The sequence below is a fragment of the Staurois parvus genome, unplaced genomic scaffold, assembly GCF_062004578.1.
Source record: "Staurois parvus isolate SC_StPar_1 unplaced genomic scaffold, SC_StPar_1.0 ptg000303l, whole genome shotgun sequence".
In the NCBI taxonomy this organism is placed as follows: Eukaryota; Metazoa; Chordata; class Amphibia; order Anura; family Ranidae; genus Staurois; species Staurois parvus.
In genome coordinates, this window is record NW_028318099.1 from 4,891,693 (window position 1) to 4,912,348 (window position 20,656).

Sequence of the window (20,656 nt, forward strand, 5' to 3'; positions counted from 1 at the left end):
TTCCTTCATTACAGAGTGTAATAGTTTGGAGGATGTTCCGCCATCATATCAGTCTCTAATTGATGAAGGGCTTGCTGATTGATGATCTGTACTACGCTGACACTCACCAGAAGCGCTATCAGGTTTTGATGGGCCACAACATCTGATGAGTGCCACTGAACTGGGGGAGGTTTTCTTCTGCAGCACGTGGTGATATCTGAGTGCACTTTACTCAATCAATTGTTATGTTGTTCACGTGGTGATTTCGGGTGGATCAATAAGGACCATGCACTTCATCACAATTTTCATTTTTCAGTTGATAGACTTATGTCAAATGATTTAAATATTTTCACTCTGCTAGTGTTTTTTATATATAATCATTTTTTTTTTTTGCGCTGCTTTTATAAATCATTGATTAATGTATTTGTATTGTATTTCCAGATGAAACCTGTACTAATTAAAGGAAAATTAACCGATCTGGTATCATATGAGAAAACTTTTTGTGCTTGTCCTTTTGAATAATTTCAGACGAAAGCTGTGTACTAACAGTCAGATTATCAAACGATTGCTTTGAAAACAATATTTTTCACATGATTTTCTGATCGTGTGTGCTAGGCTTTACTTTCCAGGTCTTGCAGGTCTAAATCTGCTTGGTTGCTATCAGTTAGGATTGTGTTGTCTTTTGCAAATACAATTAGTCAACCCCAAGCTTCTGCCACTGATCCTCATCGACTGTATGACCAGTTTAATATCATTAAGGGTCCATGAACTCTGCCAGTTCCCTTGGCAGAAAAAAAAACTCATATAGAGCATTTTCGTACATGCATTTAGGCACGTTTAGCGTTTTGTTCTGCCAATAAACTCCTCTTTTCTGTCTCTAAATGCTGGGCTTAAAATATGCCTCTAAGTGTCCTAAAGTGCATGGATACATAGGATAACATTAAGCTGCTTCTACAGGCAAAATGCAAAACTCATGTAGAAGCAGCTTTTTTAAAGCCCAGTGTGCATGGACCCTAAAAACCACTTACTACTGACAGATCTCTTCAATGCAGTTGACTTTTTATAATCCTATCAAGCTACAAAGTTTAGTGCTGAATCCCGTCTATGAGAGGGTGTGGGGAGGGGGGTGGAGGAAGTCTACTGCACTTGATTATTGATTGATTCAGACTGGCAGCCAATCATAAGCTAGCAACTAGTTGTCTCACCCCCTCCTGGAACATGGACCTTGTGCAAAGACTATGACGCAAGAGAGACTACAATAGAGATTCTGGCTGCTCAATCACCCTAGAAGGCCCTCTCAGCATTGGGCTGCTATGAAAGTATGCAAAAATAATATATTTTATTATTACAAGGTTCCAGCTGTTTGGGTAGAAACAGTGCTTCACAAGGTACATTGTCACAAGGTAGAGATGACCATTTCTTAGTGAAATGAAAAATTCAATAGCCAAGAAAAGCATATTGAGCAAGATAGGTAACAGGTGATTTAAGTTAATTGCTTAACTGTCTTATCCTCTGAAACCTGTTAGAAATGTGGCACTGAACAAAAAATATTTAATGAAGTTCTAGATGTATGGCTCTTAGAACTACAGCATATGCATACATAAAATGATTCTTTTCTGGTGCAAGGCACATTGCATACCTGTCATCCAATCTTTCCAACAGTTCGCTGCTGATTTTCCGCTCTGTATGTTCTGCCTGGGTGCTCACTGTTTCTGTGTGCCAACCTGCAATTGAAGAAAGTTCTTGTTCTGCTTGTTGAACATTCCTGAGGATAGCCTGCACCTTCTCTTCAGTCATCTCCTCTGACTCCACCTCTTCAAGATGAAGTTGCTTAAATAGTAATTTAAGCCTTTCTTCGGTCATCTCCTCCTCAGGACCAGATGCATCTCTCTCATGCTCCTCAGATTCCTCTCCTCTTTGAGCAGCCTTTTCAACTTCAATGTAGCTACCCTCACTTAGGGGTTCATCGTGCAATTTTACATCTTCAAATTTCACCCGATGAATGGCCATTTCATAAGAAGCACCAGGACTGTGAATTAAATAGTCAAATCTGCCATCATCTAGTGACGTGTCCTCTGCAGCCACCACGGGTGGAGCAGCTAAAATGTCTCCATTGCCCTGTGGATTTACTAACATGTCACTCAGTCTACTAGGAGTTCTAAGGGGGGACTCTATGCTAGAGTTATCACTAAAGAAATCATCTTGGTGTAGGGGGGTGGGAGGCACATAACGCAAGCCAGTGGGAGTTTCCAGTTCCACTTGGATGGTTGGGAAACCTGAGGAAAACAGTACACTTCAACTGAATGGAATGGATTATGAAACCACGCATATAAAGAAATCATAAACAATAACATAAAGAAGAGCGTTAAGATCAAATGAATACGTGAAATGAGCAGAAATACATTGCAATGAGACATGAAATGAAATGAAGTTAACATTTTGATATTAAGCTATTAGTAAAATGGGAAGTTTAAAATATATTTTGATTAAGATTTTGTTTTATTTTTCCATTTAAATTTTCATGGAAATTTGATGTTGACTTTAGGGGTACCAGTGTCCCTGGAAACTCTACATCATTACATAATCTACAGGAGTGGGTAGCTAAATATGGGCCATCTATAAGAATATTTCAGGCACAGAAAGGACAAGCGGATGAGTAGAATGTGATGAGTAGGGTGATCTTGGAGAGTGAAGAGAGTTCGCAGTCATGGGTAAGATCAGAAGCACTGACCGAAGAGAAAAGAAAAAAAAAACACAAAGTGAGCCATGAAACACAGACACAGAATTACAGTGATAAGGAAATGTTATTTAGTGGTTGCAAAATGGATGCTAGCTGCTTGCATACTGATGATCCAAAAGAGAAAAGTTCACTGGGAAAGAAGGTCTCTAAGAATTAAGATCTTGCATTGCTATGGAGCTGGAACTGGAAATCAAAACTGTGACTTGGCTTTGCCATTTATAGGATATGTCCTTTCTGTAAGAAAAGTAGTGATTCTTTTAGATGTTTATTCAAATTATATTATTATATTTTAAATGTCCAGAACCAAAAGTAATTAGTGTGGTTTCACTGAGATCTAATTTCAGCTCTAGTATCAGAATTGCCATTAGAGGTGGCAACAACAGTAGACCCAAAAGGCTCATTTGAAAAGTCTGTCATTGCTTGTGTGTGTATGAGTATTGGGGAGATAATAAGGAGTTGATTTACCAAAGGCAAATAGGCTGTTCACTTTTGCAAGGGAATTTTAACTTTGCAAGGACATTTTCACTTAGCCTAGTAAATGTGGTGAAAATTCACCTTGCAAAGAATACCCAAACATGTGCAAGGAAAATTAAAAAATATATATATTGTTTGCTTTCACATGATTGGATAATGAAACTCAGCATAGCTGCAACTTATTCACTAAGCTAGGTGAAAATTCTATTCCCACACTACCTGAACCCATGCCTTAAGTAAATCAACCCCCCTGAGAGGTCTTGTGGGCTGCAAAAATTCTAGTCACATCTGCTTAAACCCTTAGTGCCAGGGTCTTCCAGCCTTTAAGGGGTTTAAATGCCAGGAGGCGGGGCTTGTGATCAAGTGACCGCTGTGATTCGCTGCTACAGTGGTTTTATAACCAGAAAGCTCCCAATCGCAAGTAGAAATCGGGAGCCTACTGGTAGCCCGGGTAACTGTGCCAGGAGTGCATGCTATTGGCACAGTTCTATTTTTTTTTTTGAGTACACATATTTGTGGCCCCTCCGCGTTAAGGCCCATCTGCTGAGAGGCCACGTATATGCTTGCGACCGGCGGGAAGGAGTTAACAAAAAAGCAAAATCCTACATATGCTACACTTAGAGCTATCTCATATGAAATCAAGGTAATGCTAGACTAAAAACTATTAACTACTTTGTTCACATACTGGGGAAAACCGATAACCTTTGTATACAAGGGCTTATTTTAACTCTAAATTATGTGCAGTTTGTTCCCAAATGAGAAGTCCATAAGGCTTTTTTGTTTTGGATGACCAATTTTTTCACAGATGCCCCTACTGGGTAATCACTAATCATGCAATTGCAAAATGTATAACTGTATAAAAATGTATAATTATTTTGGTTCTGTTACTATAGACTAATGTGGGTTGCAAATAGCATTGTTTTATCAGTTTATTCAATTTCACCCAAAGTAAATCACAACTTTCAACTATATTCCTGTGAATTAGGTATTTCCATAAATCACGCTGAAATTCATGCTTCAGAAAGACATTTTTTGATTGACAAAAGACATATTTTTCATAACAGCTGAATCAGCGGATTGCTTTAGATCGAGAGTATAGAAGCCAAAGTCTGGTCTTGATGAGGCGTATAACATTCAGAGGAGAAACGGGAACAAAAGAGTACCCAGTCATACAAGAGTGCAGAGGCAGACTGAGAAGCAGGTTAGCTAAGGAAAACATATAAGCCTGCAAAGGAAGCAGTGCATTTCACATGCATGTTATTGGAAAAAGCAGTAAAATGACAAAATTTGAAATCTTCACATTTAACAGACTGCAAATACAAAATGACATCAATTTGTATTTTGAAGTAAAGGATTTACTTTGAAGTAGTTCTGTAAATGATTCCCTTCCCACAACAGAATGTAAAGGCAATGTCAGAGCGTGATGAAACCACTAGCATTACTATGCAGAGAGTGGTTACTCTAGCATGGTGGAGAGTGGAAGCAAGAGAAGGATGGGAGCAGTTTCGGAATATTTAAAAACACTACCAGGATTCTCTTTTTAAATTCTCAAAAAGTAAAGCAAGAGTACCTTGCCACATCTGAGCATAAGTAGTAACTTTGCTTTTCCCTTAAAATAAACCAGCCTTCAAAGTTCATTATAGAATTTGTGTGCCCCATTAGGGCTATCACAGGAATTCACAAAATGCCTACAAGCATAAACAAGAGATACAACTGAGGCATTTAATGTGGATAATACAAAGTCTGAGAGGCCATATACAGTATTATAGCTGACAGTTTTTGAGTCCTGGTCAAAAGGCAAATTGTTGCTAGAATGTGGTAAACCCGTAACAGGGCCAAGCCAAGCGGAGGGCAGGAGGGGCGGCTGACCTGCGAGCAACGATTTACTGTATGGCTGGGGGCACCAGTGAGCTCATTCTGATACAAGGCATTTTGGCAAGTGGACCACTGCTTTCCCCTAGCATCCCCTAAGCTCACACATATTGAAGGGGAAGAGGGGCTCACTTTGGCTTCTTTGCCCTGAGTGACCTTGTCCTGGCAATGCCCCTTAAGCCAAAACAAAATAAAACGTAACGTAGAAGAACTTAATGGATAAAAATTGAGGAAAGGAAAATAGAGCATTCACATCTTAATGACTATGACTATGTAAGCAAAGCTTATGTGCAATTAGATATGTAAACATATGTTTTAAAGTGACACTAAACAATATCTTTATTCTGAAAAACGAATCCATACACATCCAATACTTAATAGTCCAGTAATCTGTTTTTCATTAAATCATTTCTTCCTGTGTTTTTCTGCCTCCTAATGTCCTCTGTAAGCTCCCAAACCTCTCCTCCTCCCACTCATTTTCGTTTGTTTTAAAGAGTGCATGTTAGTCGTGGTCATGTGCATTGCCCTATGCACACTACAAATCCCATAGTCCATTTCAGGCGCGAGCAAGAGAGGGAGGCTATGTTCCTACATAGAATAGGACCAAGGAGAACAAATATAACCACCCTTTAACAAAAAGTCAGAACACAGCAGCAAAATTAAAAAAAGGAATTTGGACATTTGGAGGAGAGTGGCAGCAATACGTATTTTTTGAGTTAAGAATACATACTTGAACAGATTTTGTTTTTTTGAAACCAGAGTTTAGTGTCACCTTAATGAGAGCAATGACTTGGCTAAAAGGACAGAAATTACAGCAGCACTGATAAGACCCTTTATAACTTCATTTTAAAACATGTTAAATAACACAGGAAAATGAAGTGATTTCATTTAATTTCTAATCTCTCCAAGCATCCAGTTGCCAATTTCATTAGAAATGTATCCGTAAAGCAATGTACAAATATGCCTAGGCAGTATACTGGCTAAACTCTTAGCACATTAGCCATACCACTGAGGGACTGGATTTTACTTTCTCTAGGGTATCTGCTCACAAGTTTGTATCTTCTCTCCACATCTGTGTAGCTTTTCCACTATTTGCCTAAGTTTCCTCCCAAAATCCAGAAAACAAACTGATGGGTTTTTAGTGTCTAACTTAAGTTTTTCTTCACCTCATCATTTCCTAAGCAGAAGAAAGGACAGGTAATCTACTTCTTGCATAACCTCCTATGAAGGACTCCAAAGGTTAGTTAAAATAGGATTACTAACTTAACATTCGTTGTCAGTGAACTTTCCCTCCAATGGACTAGACAGATAAATAAATAAATACAGTATTTAAATTTATGAATAAAGATTTTTTTTTAACAGTAGTGGGTTCCGTTCACAACCCTATTCTTTCATTTTTACCATACTGTACAGTCTATATAATTACCATCAACAGCGGGGTCATTGAACACATTGCTGTCATCTGAAAAACTTCTTGTTCCACTAATGTTTCCATAGTCAAATATTGGGCCCTCCAACAACGTCACTATGTCTATTCGGTTGATCTTCGTCAGGACATTAGTTAAGGAATCAGCTTAAAACAAAACATACACACGTTAGTTTTGTGTATAAAGTAGATGAGATACAGACAATACAAAAAATATACAATATATAGTGATACATCTTTCATTCATTACATGCATATTGAATTGTGATGTGAGTACAATGCTCTCTGCCACTTTTCTAGATGCATTTTCGATAAAGGCCAAATGCAGAGTATTTTCTGTCAGTACAAGTTTTGACTTATTATTGCAGTGTTAAATTTGAATGTTGTATTTTTACAAACTTGCCTTTCACTATTTATCCCATTATATTGAATAGATATTTGTAGATAAGTCACTTCAGGGAGTCCTTAGTGACTTAAACTGGGTATACACTAGTAGGTTTCAAACAAAACTTTTCATGTTAAGAACATTTGTTTGTTCTTTTAATTTTCAGTGGGGTCAAACCAACATTCGTTTTTTACCACAGTGACACACAAATTTGAAGCAGCAGGATGGAAAATTATTCTCAAATATTTTTCTAACAGTGTATGTGGTTTTCATTCGGTAAATTACATTTATTCAAAAATAAAATGTTACAAGTGAAAGGAGTTTAATTGACATGATGCTATACTCTGCCTAAAAAGTTTTCCTTTAATTTTTCTGAACACTGTATATAAAGGAGGTCACACCTATCCATCCAATCACTCTGTATCCAGTCAGGCAGACCTTAGCACTACATAGTGGATGGTAGGTCTAAAGGAGATTGCTTAGTGTACAGTGAGCTTTACAGACTTCCAGGAACACACTTCTCCTGTTTTCAGTACTACAGTTCTGCTCCACATAGGCTGTTATGATATCGCTCCTGCACATGCCAAATGGACGAGTTATGCAAGAAGAAGGTAAGGTACAAATGAAGAAGACCCTGGCTGTGTTATAATGGTGTACACTGACATTGTATGATTGTTTGTGAGTACAAAGGTGGGTGGTAGCAATCTCCTTGAGGGGGATAGCTGGTGCAGGGGGAGTGTTCATGAGGTCAGCTGGTCAAGTACTTCATGAGTTTTTCCAACCAAAGGTACGGGTAGCAAGAAGTAGTCGACAACTTTTCTATGGAACAAACTGGAAGCTGAAGTAATGCCTGTCCTAGGACATCATTTCTACAACATAAGCAAATGAATGGTATGCTGGTACATAGGGAAGCTGGAATTTAGAAAAAAAGGTAAACTTAGCCTTTATACAAAACTCTTGCTGCAAAATCAATTTTATTGGATTGTAATCTCTGCTTTTGCTGGATTATTTATTCCCTGTTAAAAACAAGTGGATCTATCGCATCGGTCAGTTTTATAAAATTGATAGATTCACTATTTAAGGGCTCGTTCACACTTGGCTGTTTTACCAACGCTTGCCAAATGCCCCTATAGCATTTGGCAAGCGTTGGTCCGGCGTTTGCGGAGCGTTTTTTAACGCTCGGCAAACGCTCCGCAAACGCCGCATGCGCGGTTTAGTGGAGGTTGCTAGGCATTTGACAATAACGCCCCACAAACGCCTATAATACAGTTTGAGAGGTGTTACCACTCCGCAAACGCCCCGCAACCACTTCACAACCGCACCGCAAACGCCGGCCAGGTGTTTGCGGAGCGGCACCATAGACGAGAATAGGAGGCTTCAAAGCCTCCTGACTCGACCAGAGGCGTCCGTTTTGCCGCGACGCAACGCGACGCGAACGCTCCCGTTAGAACAGCACCATGTGCTGTAATGTGCAGAATTGGCAGAGGCGTTTGGGAAGCGCTAAAAACGCTTCCCAAATGCCTCTCTGCCGCCTGCACACAAGGCTAGTGTGAACGTAGCCTAACACATTGTTAATCAGTTTTTATATTTCATAAATAGGCAACAGTCATTACTATTGTACTCAATAGTAGTGTGAAGACTAGCCACTTTGTTCCTATAATAATTTGAGGATTACACTTGACTGCAGTACTGGAAGCAACTATTAATATATTGATACAAAGTAAAATGCTTTATTAATAAAAAAGTTCATTAAAAAAGTCCTCCCGTAGCTGAATTCCACTATCTTCTACAGATACGCTTACTAAGGAATCTGGATATTTTACATTCCTGATCCCTCACTGATCTGTGGTTCCTTCTGCCAGTTCCCTAAGCTAGTACTTATAAATATCACTTGCCGATGTCACGCCGCCGTTGCCGAAGGGCGGAACGGCAGCCATCTTGGTACTCCATTTTAACTTCATTCTTACTTGTTTCCACGTGGATTGTCTTTTATTCATTATTTAATAAAATACTACACTATATGCTACTTTTGGCTCCTGTGGTGAGCTATTCCTCATAGGAGAAGGTCCACTTTTGCCCTTGGCTGAGCATCCCTTGCAGAGGCTTCATTGCTGTTACCAGTACCCAGATGAGATGTGCTTACATGCTGTTTAGCAGTAGCTGTCTGGTGAGTGTACATCTGACAGAGGTGGTGGATTTCCTATTAGAACACTTCACAATATTTCACCGTGATTGCCGTACTTATATCCTTACGGACAATTTCTAGCTCTTACTCCACTGATATTTTATGGACTTTATATATTCTCACTTTTATGCTGCACTTTACTGTTTCACATTTAGTGAATGATTTATTAAACATTTTTTATATTTGATTTTTATATGCTGCACTTGACTGTTCCGTTAATCAATTTTAATTTTTTTTTTCCGTTATATGTCAGATTGACTTTGCACTTTATTTTCACTATAATATCATTCACTTATTTTAGCACTGCACTTTCTATATACCTACGCTAGTACTGTCTCCTGTAATAATGTAAGGGCTGAATCAAGATACCACTGAAGAATCTTCAGCAAGTTTATTTCAGAGATTCCCACAGTGGGGGGGACATGGGTATCAGTGAGGACAGAATCGTCTGGAAGCCAAATATTGTGTAGTATAGATTATGACAGAATGATGCTGTCACTCTGGCAGGTAAACCCTGGTTCACACCGGTGCGACTTGTCATGCGTTTTGACAATTTAAAGTCGTATGACAGGTCACACCCAATTGTAAGCAATGGAACAGTTAATATTGCTTCAACTCCGCCTCCGTCAGAGTTGCACCAATTGTGAAAGTAGTTCCTGTAATATTTTTTGCAATTTCAGGTGCGACTGTGCATGGAGTCACACAGATGTCTGCCAAGCCACACCTGAAGTTGCACTAACATGCAAATTTGAAATTGTACAACTTCAAGTGAATTTGCAAGATTTCAAAGCAGGAACCAGTGTGAACCAGGGCTAAATCAGAATCTTGTAAACAACGGTTGCCATCCAACAAGGAATTACGAGTATTAATTGAACACTGCATTAAAATGCCTATAAGATTATTCTGTTATCCACCACATACATTTATACATACAAGGACAGAGTACTTACTTGTTGCATTCTTGCCTTCTCTTATAACCCACTTCTTTAACAGCATAAAGCTTTGTGTGGTCAAAGAATTAGGATTTTCAACACGAATCTGATTAATTTCATCGACTGAAAAATTCAATTCTCTCGCAAGTTCTGAAATGTAAAAATGTTTAAATAAAACACATTAAAGAACAGATGTTTCAAATGTCCACTAAGCTTTTCCATTCATTCTGCCTGTAAAAACATTATAGAAACTTTTTGTTGAGGTCAGAAAAGAATAGCTCACCAAGAAACATTATAAAACAAATTAGTTTTTATGTGTATTTGCGTCCCTTGTGCCTATAAACCTGGATAGCCAACTGTGACATATATACCACTGGACAGGAGACAGATTTTCACTGAAAGAGAAACAATGAAAAAGTGATCAAGGCAGGTTTTATTCTGTCACACTGCTATTTGAGAGCAGTTGACAAAAGAATTTACATATGAATCTGTCCAATTCTTAAAAATCTGTCTCACGCCTGTAGAATCGATAGTCATTGATAACAGATGCCAGCAGATACTACGTTTTTCACATCACTAAATGATTTAAAGACCGAAATAGGCCAGTTTAAGTAAGATAAGGACAGAATTCCTGAATAAAATAATTCATATATGACTGAGTGACAGCACGTATCAAAATATCTGATGAGATCCCCTAAATTAGGAATTGGTTGTTCCCAGTTCTTTTCTTTTACTTATTTATCTCTTTCCACTGAGCTATTACAGACCTCCATTTCAAAGTGGAAAAAAAGGGAGCAGGAAGTATAAATCCATCCCTCGATAGTGGTGATGAAGAAAAAAGAATGAAAAAAAAATTGTAGTCTATATCAGATGCTCATTCTCATTTCCAAACTGAACAAAAAAGCATGATATTGTTACTATGGACATTAACCCCACCTTGTAGAAGATAAGGTACAAAGTTACCTATATGCAAACCTTGCATTTTTCATAGCATTGTCACTTAGATGAAAACGCTATGTGTAAATGACTTGCTACAGTGAAACGTTATAGTACATTTACATCTCTGTGACATTGGCCAATATGCTACACTGGTAATAAATAAAATGTTCATGTTTCTCAAACCCAACAAGAGTCCACATATGGTAGGAAGAATACTCTCCAAGTTTTTCAGGGAATGAAAGCCTACTGATTAAAGCTCCATACACACTAGCATTTTTGTAAGCTCCTAGAAGCTGTTATTATTTTTTCTGCTCTTAGAAGATAAATAGCATTATCCTATGTGTCCATGCATACTATTTTAGCCTAAGAGCATTTTTTAAGCTTCATTGTTTAGGAGCAGAAAAAAAAATGTGGGGGAGCATTTTTCTGGCAGAAAAAAATGCTGAATGCTCTTAAGCACTCCTAAACACTACTAAAATGCCCCTAACAGCTTTTTTTCTAGCTTTTTTTCCCCCTACATGTACTATAACACTAAAAAAATGCTAACACTCTTAAAGACTTCTAAATGCTACTAAAACGCTACTACAATTTTATTTCTATTATCAGCGTTTGTCATCCAGCTTTTTTTCTAGCATTTTTTTTAGCTCATAAAAAAACAGTGTGCATGAAGCCTAAACATTCCTGTAAAGTTAATAATACAATTCTAGATGCGCTAGGTGAACCTATTAATGATAATAATTATATAAGCAAAAAATACATGTACAGAATAATATATATTCACAAATATACATATTAGTGCTCAATATATACTCAAAAATAGAACGGAGTCCATAAAAAGTCCATGCTCCATGCTTCAAGCAGAAACTTCCTTAAATTCTTATATATTGAGGACTAATATGTATATTTGTGATTTTATATACAGTATATAAATAAAATTGTCTGGATATGTATTTTTGCATATATAATAATTATTAGTAGGTTCACCTAGAGCAGCTATAATTGTATTATTGATATATTCACACTATTGAGTGGGGATAGATGCAGCTTGGGAAAAAAATGTTTTTATTGTTTATTTTTTGTTTGGTGGTGACCAATGTGTAGGTTTAGTCATTTTTAATTCCTGTAATGTTATTCAACATAATCAATGAATGCAGTTTGTATTACACAATACAGTAGTTGGCTTTACCCCATAAAGGAAATTATATCATTATACTGTTCACTTTTTAATACGGATGATTTTAAAATGTTATGAAACCATTTTTAATTACCTGTCCAACTAAGTCCTAAATGATCAGCAACTATGGCCATCCTTATGTCAGTACGTTCGCATGGACTTTGAGGACCTGAAATTCACAAAGGTACAATTATAATAACATTTTGTTGTGTCACACATGAATGGCAGAGTTGTGGATCTATTCTACGAAATTAAAAAGTGTGTGAGATTAGTGATTTTCAAAATAAAATTGACTATTACAGATTGTACTTTTGTATGTGAGATGACTACAGTTTAAGTAAGTGAGCACAGTTACTGAATGGTAAGTAGACATGCTAGTTGAGTGTACAAAAGGTGAGTACAAGTGTTGGATGGTGTTGTCTATGTACAGGCTAGAAACATGTTTACAATCATGGGTAGTGTAATTTCTCTGAATGTTTTGGCATGCTTCTCTAGATAACTAGTGTATGTTTTCTAGACACACAAAACGAATAGTGTTGACAACAAACACAGATGACAATGGAAGAATGGAAACTAACAGAGGTCACTCCACAAGCAATCACGACAGGTCATGCACTAAGGTCAACAAGTCGAGAGGTTTACAAACTAGGCTGGATTTCCACGATGTGAGCTATTAAAGCTCCAGAAACCTGACTGCCTTTATTCTCACCAGTCCTTCTACTGCTCCTTCTCTCACTGTCGGTCTTTTCAATCTTTGATTTTAAAGATGTTGCGTCTGCTTTCATGTCTTTAGCAGACCTCGATGTTACTGAAGGCTGGGAGACTTGGGTGGCTTCAGATAATGATGTATTTCTCGATGTACTGTCTTCATCATCAGAGAGGTCAGGCTGCATCTTTTTCTCTTCATCAGAAAGGCGGTCCACAAGCTTTAATGTCTCACCACTAATTCCCTTAAAATATTCAATAGAGTGTTTACAAACCTCACTGAACTCATGATTCTTTACTTTGGCTGCTGAAGTGGCAGAAGGCAAAGATCTTACCTTTACTGGTAGCTTTGAAGGAGTCGGTTTAGTTGCCTCCTTCTCTACTTGTTTCTGCTTAGGTTTCGGTGTAGCTTTTTTCTGTATTGTGGTATTTACTTTACTTATGTTCTTTATGGGGATCTTAGAAAACCTACCATCTATACTGGATATGTGTTCCTGTCTTGTGTCTTTCTCATTCTTAATAAGGACTGTTCTTTTACTGAATGAAGTGTTTGTATTGCTGGACTGGTTAGTTACTGGCTTAACTGATATGGCTTTAACTGGCAGTTTAGATTTTGGTTTACTACCTGTTGGATCTGTCAGTTTCTGTTGACTTTTTTGGGTTCTTTTCTTTTCCCTATCCATATCTAGACTGGCTGTACCCTGTTCTTTATTAACACTGCCCTTCGTTTTGCTACCTTTGTCCTCAGACTTGGATTCACAGTCTTTACTTAATACCAAATTAATTGCATTATTGTTTACATTTAAAGCTAATGAATCCAAGTTGTTGTTATTGTTATAGTTTTCTGTCTGAAAATCATGTATTTCTATGTGACTAATGATTGTCTCGCTGGTTGATATGTTTGTCAAAATAGACTTATCATTATCTAGTAAATGAGAATCTGGCACAGCCTCTGTTTTATCTGCCACTTCTCCAGTGCCATCTTTCTTCGTGGTCATTGTTGAGGCAGATATGCCCATCTTTATAGGTGTGCGCAATTTAGGATCAACTTTACAATTAGTAGTAGCTGCTGATTTCTCCAATGAATTATTACCATTTGTTGCATCAAGACAATCTCCATTTCCCTGGATGATGGTAGAATGTTCAACTGTAGATGTCTCTACTTGTTTTTCTAGGATGGGATCTATCAAGATGTCCCCTGACTGTGGAGGTGTGATGGAAGTAATTTTGTCCCCTTCCCCCTTGTCCCCTGACTTCCCTTCAGAATTATGCTCACCAATCTGGAAAAATTGGAGTCTTTCTTCAACAAAATCCCTCTTGCTCATGTCAATAGCACCACTGCGAGTCATCTCAAACATCTTCCCTTCATGAAATGGGAAGGGATTGGGCTCACTAGTTGGTGTACTTTCATCTGTAGGAGTTCTGGCAGGAGTTGTGTCTGGTGTGGTTGCTTGAGAGCGATCTTCTACAGCTAGACTAAAAGGCTTGGGTTCTTCATCTTTGGATTTTGCTTCAAACACATCATCATCTCCTGCTTTACTGGACCAAGGATCAAAATCAAGGCTCTTTGTAGCTACTGTTTTAAAAGGTGTTGCAAACTCTTCATCCACCTTGTAACTAAAGTATGTGTCTGGAAACACTGGTCTATCTGGATGCCTTCCTTCCATGGAATAGAACAGAGCTCCTTGCTTCTTGTCACTTTGATCGGTGTTTTTTTCACCATCGGATATCTTTCTGCATGGCTTGTACTCCTCAGTTACTCCCTTTTCTTCTTCTATAACTTCAAGTTTGCTTTGGCTAAAGCTGCGATCACTATGTTTCAGAACACTCTCTTTAGCCCACGGCTCCTTTTTTACTTCAACATCCTGTGCTGGCCCAAGTTTTGACTCACTCTCTGTCAGCCCATCATCTTCATCTTGCAGATCATAACCATCAAGAGAATCAATCTCGGTTGCATCAGTATCATGTGAGAATTCCGCAGTGGTTGCTATAGAACACTCAGTAACAGACTGGTCATTGCCATTACCATTTTGCTCTAGGTCATTTGATGGGGAACCTAAGCCCATATCTGTTTCGTTAGACTGTTTTAGAGGACAGGGCTTCCCAGAACCATTTATCTTTGTACATTCTTTTACTTCATCTTTCATTTTAAAGGTATACTTTTTAATTGCGACAGGTTGGAGGACAGATTCATCATCACTTGAATCAGTTGCATCAAATTCAGGGGGGACAGGAGATGGTGGTTGCACTCTAATTACTGGTTCAGCTGAAAGAAACTTGTCCTGATCATCTTGTAAATTAACTTCAGTAAGTTCCATTTCACTATCTGTTGAATTTTCTACATTTTTTTTGCTTGAATCACTGTTTTCAGAATCTAGAGGTGGCGGAGGAGGGAATTCAATATATGCCACTCTATTGTCCTTTGTTCTTTTATTTGAGTCCTTGCTAAGAGTAATTGGTTTTGCTATGTCATGATTTAGGGCATCTGGGATGTTTTGTTTAATAGATGGTAATTGGACTACTTCTTCCTCCTCTGATTCTTCAGAGACTTCAGGTATTGGACTTGGTTTTCCTGGTATATATGGCATTAAGGAGTCAGGCGTTTTGGAATTAAATTCATAACTGACTTCTTCTGAACTAGGTGTCTCTGGAGTTAAAGGACTTTTTCCTGAGCTATCTATAAAGGACACTTGTTCTAGGGTATCATCTTCAGGGCTTCCCTGAGGAGATGGGGGCTGTTTCTGTGGTTTAATAGAAAAAAGTGTACCTCTTGTTTCCTGAACTGTCCTACTCTCCTGGCTAACTACTTTTTTAACACTTCCCTGTTGCACCTCTTTCTCATACTGTTTTCCTACCTGTACAATACTAACATAAACTGGTAGTGTTTTTATCTCCTTTAACACCTCTGCATTAGCTGTTGAATTTATGTCCTCAGATGTTACAGATTCATGCAAGCCAGCTAATCTGTCTTTGCTAGGACTAATCTCTAAAGAATCAGGGGATTTAACAGGGGAGAGCTCAGTATCTTCATTATAAGGTGAAAACCCAAGGTAATCTTGTGCTTTGCCTGGCAGGCCACTACTACTGCGTCTATTGCTTTCATCTGTAATGAAAGCAGAATGAAGAATATCAGGTTTATTCTGCTTAGTTACTGGTGATATTGGTGCTTTAGTACGTTCTCTATCAATTTTTGATTGGCTGCTAATATTATCAAAACTACTTAATCCTCCTTTCTTCTCTTCACTAATTCTAGACATATGAGAACCTGTCCCTTCTTTCCTGCTCTCAACTTTTTCTTCATTGGTATATCCTATATCCTTACGAGCAAGTTCAGTGTATAAAAGTTTTTTAGAAGGAGATTTAACATAATTCTCCTTTATTTCTTTTGTGGAAGATCCATTCCTGGATGGTGTTTGTTCTTTAACAGTTTGTTGGGCTGGAAGATGAGCTCCATCCAATTCTGAATCTTTGTCCTGTATGATCACATGTTTCAGCTTTTCCTTTTGTGTTTTCTGATTAGTACTACCAGACATTTCCCATGTTCTGTAAACTTTCTTGTCCGGAGAAACAGTATGGCCAGTTGTGGTGTTTGTTGATTGTGGAAGGTATTGGTCTTTTAGTCCTCCAATCAATTTATCAGGTTTCTGATCTAAAAATCCAGCACTATTTTTAATCCTTTCTTTGAATTTGGAACATTCTTCATTAATGGCTTCTGTAATAGAATCTTTGAGCAAAGGTAACTCTCCATTCATTTCATCAATTGTTTTTTGTTTATCCTTTGTGGTGAACTGGAAAAATGGAAGTCGACTGTCCTGTGTTTTCTTCACAGGAATTTTTGATGGAGATTCACGCTTTTTTTCTTCCTGTGAACTGTCCTTGTTTTTGAGATTTATACTTTGCTCAAATTTTAGTTTAATAGAGCTGAGCTTTGATTGTGTTAGTTGGAAGCCAGATTGTGAACCTGATCGTTGACTCTCTGCCTTGTGGTCAAAAGCCCTCTTTTCTGGACTGCAAGGCAAACTTGTAGCTTTTCGGTCGTCAGCCAAGGTGACACACTTTCCATCAGTCATAAACTGGGGGGTTTTTGTCCAGTCATCACTGGATGTTCTCATTTCAGTATATTTAATTTTTTCAGGACTACTGTTTATAGAACTGCGACCTGAAGCTACCTCCTTACTGTTCTTTCTGCGAGTTGTCTTCTCTGGTGACTGAAGCTCATCATTCAGTTTTTCAGTTTTGTCCCGAAAAAACTGGGATACTTCAGTCAATTTTTCTTCTGCCTCTTTGACAGTCCTGTCTACTCTGTCTTCATATAACAACTTCTCTCTACCCCTATCTAGCCTATCCTCAGTAAATCGCATCCACATTGCATGTTTGGGACTTTTGGGATCTCCAGCATAATGCAACACTGTCACTTTATCACGAGAGTCATCAGTGGACATTTTACCTATACCATTTTCAGTTACATCTTTGTATATTTTTGAAAGAATTTCCTTTTTAGGAGTTGGGATCACTCTTTCACGCTCTCTGCAGTGCTTTTCAGTACGATGGAAGTCCGACCCAAGAAGTAGAGCATGGTCTGATTCCTCTGCGTCATCTAGTTTTTCAGAAAGGAGCATTTTTTCAGCAAAGCGGTATGACTCCCCTCTTAGTTCTGATAATTCATCATCATGATATTCTACTGAATGCTGACTTAATAACTTTAGTGTTTTGTATGAGTCATCAGAGATAAGCTGAGCTGAACTTGGGCGGCTGTCTTCTTCTTGAGATACTGGGGTATTTACTCTTGAAGACTCTAAATAAGATGGCAAGGACTCTTCTGCTGTTAGCTCCTCTTCTTCAGCCTGCCCTTGTTCATCTGAGTATGGAAACATTTTACTTCTTTCTGTTACTATATCTTTGTTGTTTAGGTCTCCCTGACTTAAGTCCCTTTGATAAACATACATCTCCTTCTCTGGATGTTTTTTTGTTTCTCTAATAATGACTTCTGTAGGTTCAGCCTGGTTACCTTTTTCAATATGGACCTCAATTATGCGCTCCAGTTTTGGTTTCATTTTGGTGTCTCTTTCAGCAAGTTGTTGTGGGCTTTCTGTACACTTCTGAACATCCGAAGTTACTGAAGTTTTGTGTTCAAACAGACCTGCCAGCTCTTTAGATGGATCTCGGCCCGACTGGAAAGCTTTCATTATATCATGGACAGACATAGTTTCCTCTATCCTTTCTGCTTTTTCAGAAGAAGGAGGTTGATGGTAAACCATTCTTGTAGTTGTTGTGATATGAGTTTCTTCTTTTACTCTTACTCCTTTTCCTAAAACCCCTGTGTGGTCCTCCTCATCAATTCCAGATTTAAGCTGAAATCCCTTACTTTTGACTTTTATGGATCCAGGTGAACTTTGTTCTAGTTCCATAAAAGATTTATCTGGTTTTATTTGTGAAGTTTCCCCCTTTTCAGATTCTATAACCTCCCCACTTGAAGGCTCGTAGCTTCTTATAACATGCACAACTTCAGTTCTTGTTTCAGTAATCACTGGTGGGATGGGTACATCCTGAAAAAGTGGCTTAGGACCAGTGCTTTCAGCACTCTGAGGGGCAGATGGTGTTTTTTCACTTCTTGTTTCAAATCCACTATCAGACAAAGGACTTTTATCCTGCTCATGTTGCGAAAAATCATCTGGTGACTCCAAAATCATGTCTGTTCCAAAGACAGAGTCTGCAATTTTACACAACTCTTTTTCTGAAGCCGAAGATCTCATTGATGATGGGGGCATTTTTAGTTTATGGTCCTGTAGTGCTATACCTGGTTTCAACACTCTTTTTTGCTTCTCCTCTCCTTCTTTTTTCCCATCGTCATATCTGTATTTCAGATTTGAAAATGTGTTACCACCAATGTCATTTGTCAAGTAATCAATGACCTTTGTTAAATTATAGTCTTTTTCAGATAAAGTTCTAGATTTTAACTCCACCTTGTCTGTTGAGTAAAATGGGGTGGTGCTGGCACGCTCTCTAGCTTCTTCAAGTTCCTCCCTACTAAATTCTACCCAGTCATCTTCTGGTGATTGCCCCTGACCACAAACAGACGCCATTTTTTCCAAAAACACATCTTTTTTCAAAATTTCACTGACTTTGACCAGGTCCTCTTTTACTTTCTCTACAATTTTAAATGGCTCTTCATCTTCAATTCTAACTTCCTTAGTTAATTCTGAGTGGTATGGTTTATCCTCAGAAGTATCAGTCTGTAAAATTGCCGTCATTCTTATTAAGTCTTCTTTCATATCAGCAACGTCTTTTAAGATTTCCTGACTCGAAGACAATGGAGAGGTAGCAGATAACTTGAGGGCAGCAGGAGACAAAAATAAGGATGTTTTAAGGGGTGAAGAAATTCGACTAAACTGACTGGTTGTCTCTGCTGATGCATTTTTTGATGGTGATAACAGAGTAGCAGTGGATTTAGTCAATGATGCAGACTCTGTCAATTTTTTTAAGGTTGGTTCTGATAAAACATTTACTACAGAATATACTGGTACAGTAAAGGTTGACGATGTAACAGATGAGGTAGTAGAGGACAAAGTAGACCTAAAAGATGTGTACACTGCACCAGTAGGGGGAGTTCTTATGGTTTGAAAAGCTGAAGCGGTTGATGAGAAAGACTTGAGAGGTGAATATGACATTTGCGAAGTAGTGGGAATGGAGTAGCTTTTTTCAGCTGTCTCAATTGTTGTGCTAACTGAAGCAGTTGCTGATTTTGTAACAGCTGATATTTTGTCTTGCAAATTTACAGCTGAGCCATTGATGTAATTTGAACAAAGTGGATACTTTAAAGGTGAGGCAGACCCATTCATTAATCCAACCTCACTTGGACCATTCCCAATCTTTAATGGTGAAGAAAGAGTAGACGTAATATTCACTTTAGAAGTAGTAGAGACGGCAGGAGAAACCACGGATTTTAAAGCTGAAGATGAAAGTGACCCTGCAGAAGTAATGATTGATTTAAATGGTAAAGTTGAAGAATACATATTGATGTTTGATTTAGGGGAGGCTGGAGGTGTCATTGTGATGGATGATCTTTCTAAAAGAGACCCAGCAGTGGTCACTGGAGAAGTTCTGGAAGTGAAAACTGAGGTGGAAGACAATCCTTTGAAAGCAGCAGCCTCTGCTATTGAAGAAACCCTAATTGGTGACCCTGTAGAGCCTTGAATTGTATATGGAGGCTGAGACACAACAGTTTTTATCGGAGAAGCGATTGTCCGAAATGATCTTATTGGTGATGCTACATCGCTAACAGATTTAACAGAAGATGTAGTAGAAGCTCCTAGCGTGGATTTTATTGGAGAAGCAGAGGAGACAGACCAAATTGATTTTAATGGGGATGCTGATGGTGTATTAGAGGAGGAGCTTGACAGAGATGTAAAGCCTGATTTGGTCTGCCCAGGGACTGTAATTGGAGCAGTTGTCCATGACTGATACGGTCTTGTTGGAAAGCCTGGCTTGTAAGCATAAGTGGCAGGGACAGGTCTTGTTGTTCCTGTGCTCCGTTCAACTGGTTCTTTCATGAGTAAATCAAAATTAAAAGCAAAATTAACGAAAAAATGATTGGAAAAACAGAGAGACCAGAGAAAAAAATTGGTCAGTAACGATTATATAATTTCAAAAAGCAAGTACAACTGTTTATATGAGTCAAAATGATGGTTATGGTGAAACTGAATGGGCTCAAATAAAAAATGTCTGGGACCGCATGGATGTAAAATGAGCAAAGGATATAAGCAACAAAGGAAAAGACGTGAAGCAGAAAAAACAATGAAAGACAGAAAAGACAACACATAAAAATGGACTACAAACACACACTGC

The 20,656-nt window shown here is 38.2% G+C and overlaps 1 protein-coding gene across 30 annotated transcripts in view; it reads right to left on the minus strand.

Annotated features, from left to right (window-relative positions):
• Nucleotides 1-20,656, minus strand: part of ANK3 (ankyrin 3) — an 818,082-nt gene that overhangs the window by 17,848 nt on the left and 779,578 nt on the right. For 24 of the 30 annotated variants that reach the window (XM_089683172.1, XM_089683174.1, XM_089683180.1 and 21 more), the window contains 5 exons: nucleotides 12,816-20,354; nucleotides 12,201-12,275; nucleotides 10,012-10,143; nucleotides 6,492-6,638; nucleotides 1,619-1,703 (listed from right to left, as the gene is read on the minus strand). In XM_089683172.1, coding sequence (XP_089539298.1) covers nucleotides 1,619-1,703; nucleotides 6,492-6,638; nucleotides 10,012-10,143; nucleotides 12,201-12,275; nucleotides 12,816-20,354 — 7,978 coding nt within the window. Of the gene's footprint in view, nucleotides 1-1,618; nucleotides 2,256-6,491; nucleotides 6,639-10,011; nucleotides 10,144-12,200; nucleotides 12,276-12,815; nucleotides 20,355-20,656 lie in introns of all 30 variants that reach the window. The other 6 variants (XM_089683195.1, XM_089683196.1, XM_089683166.1 and 3 more) reach the window with 5 other exon arrangements.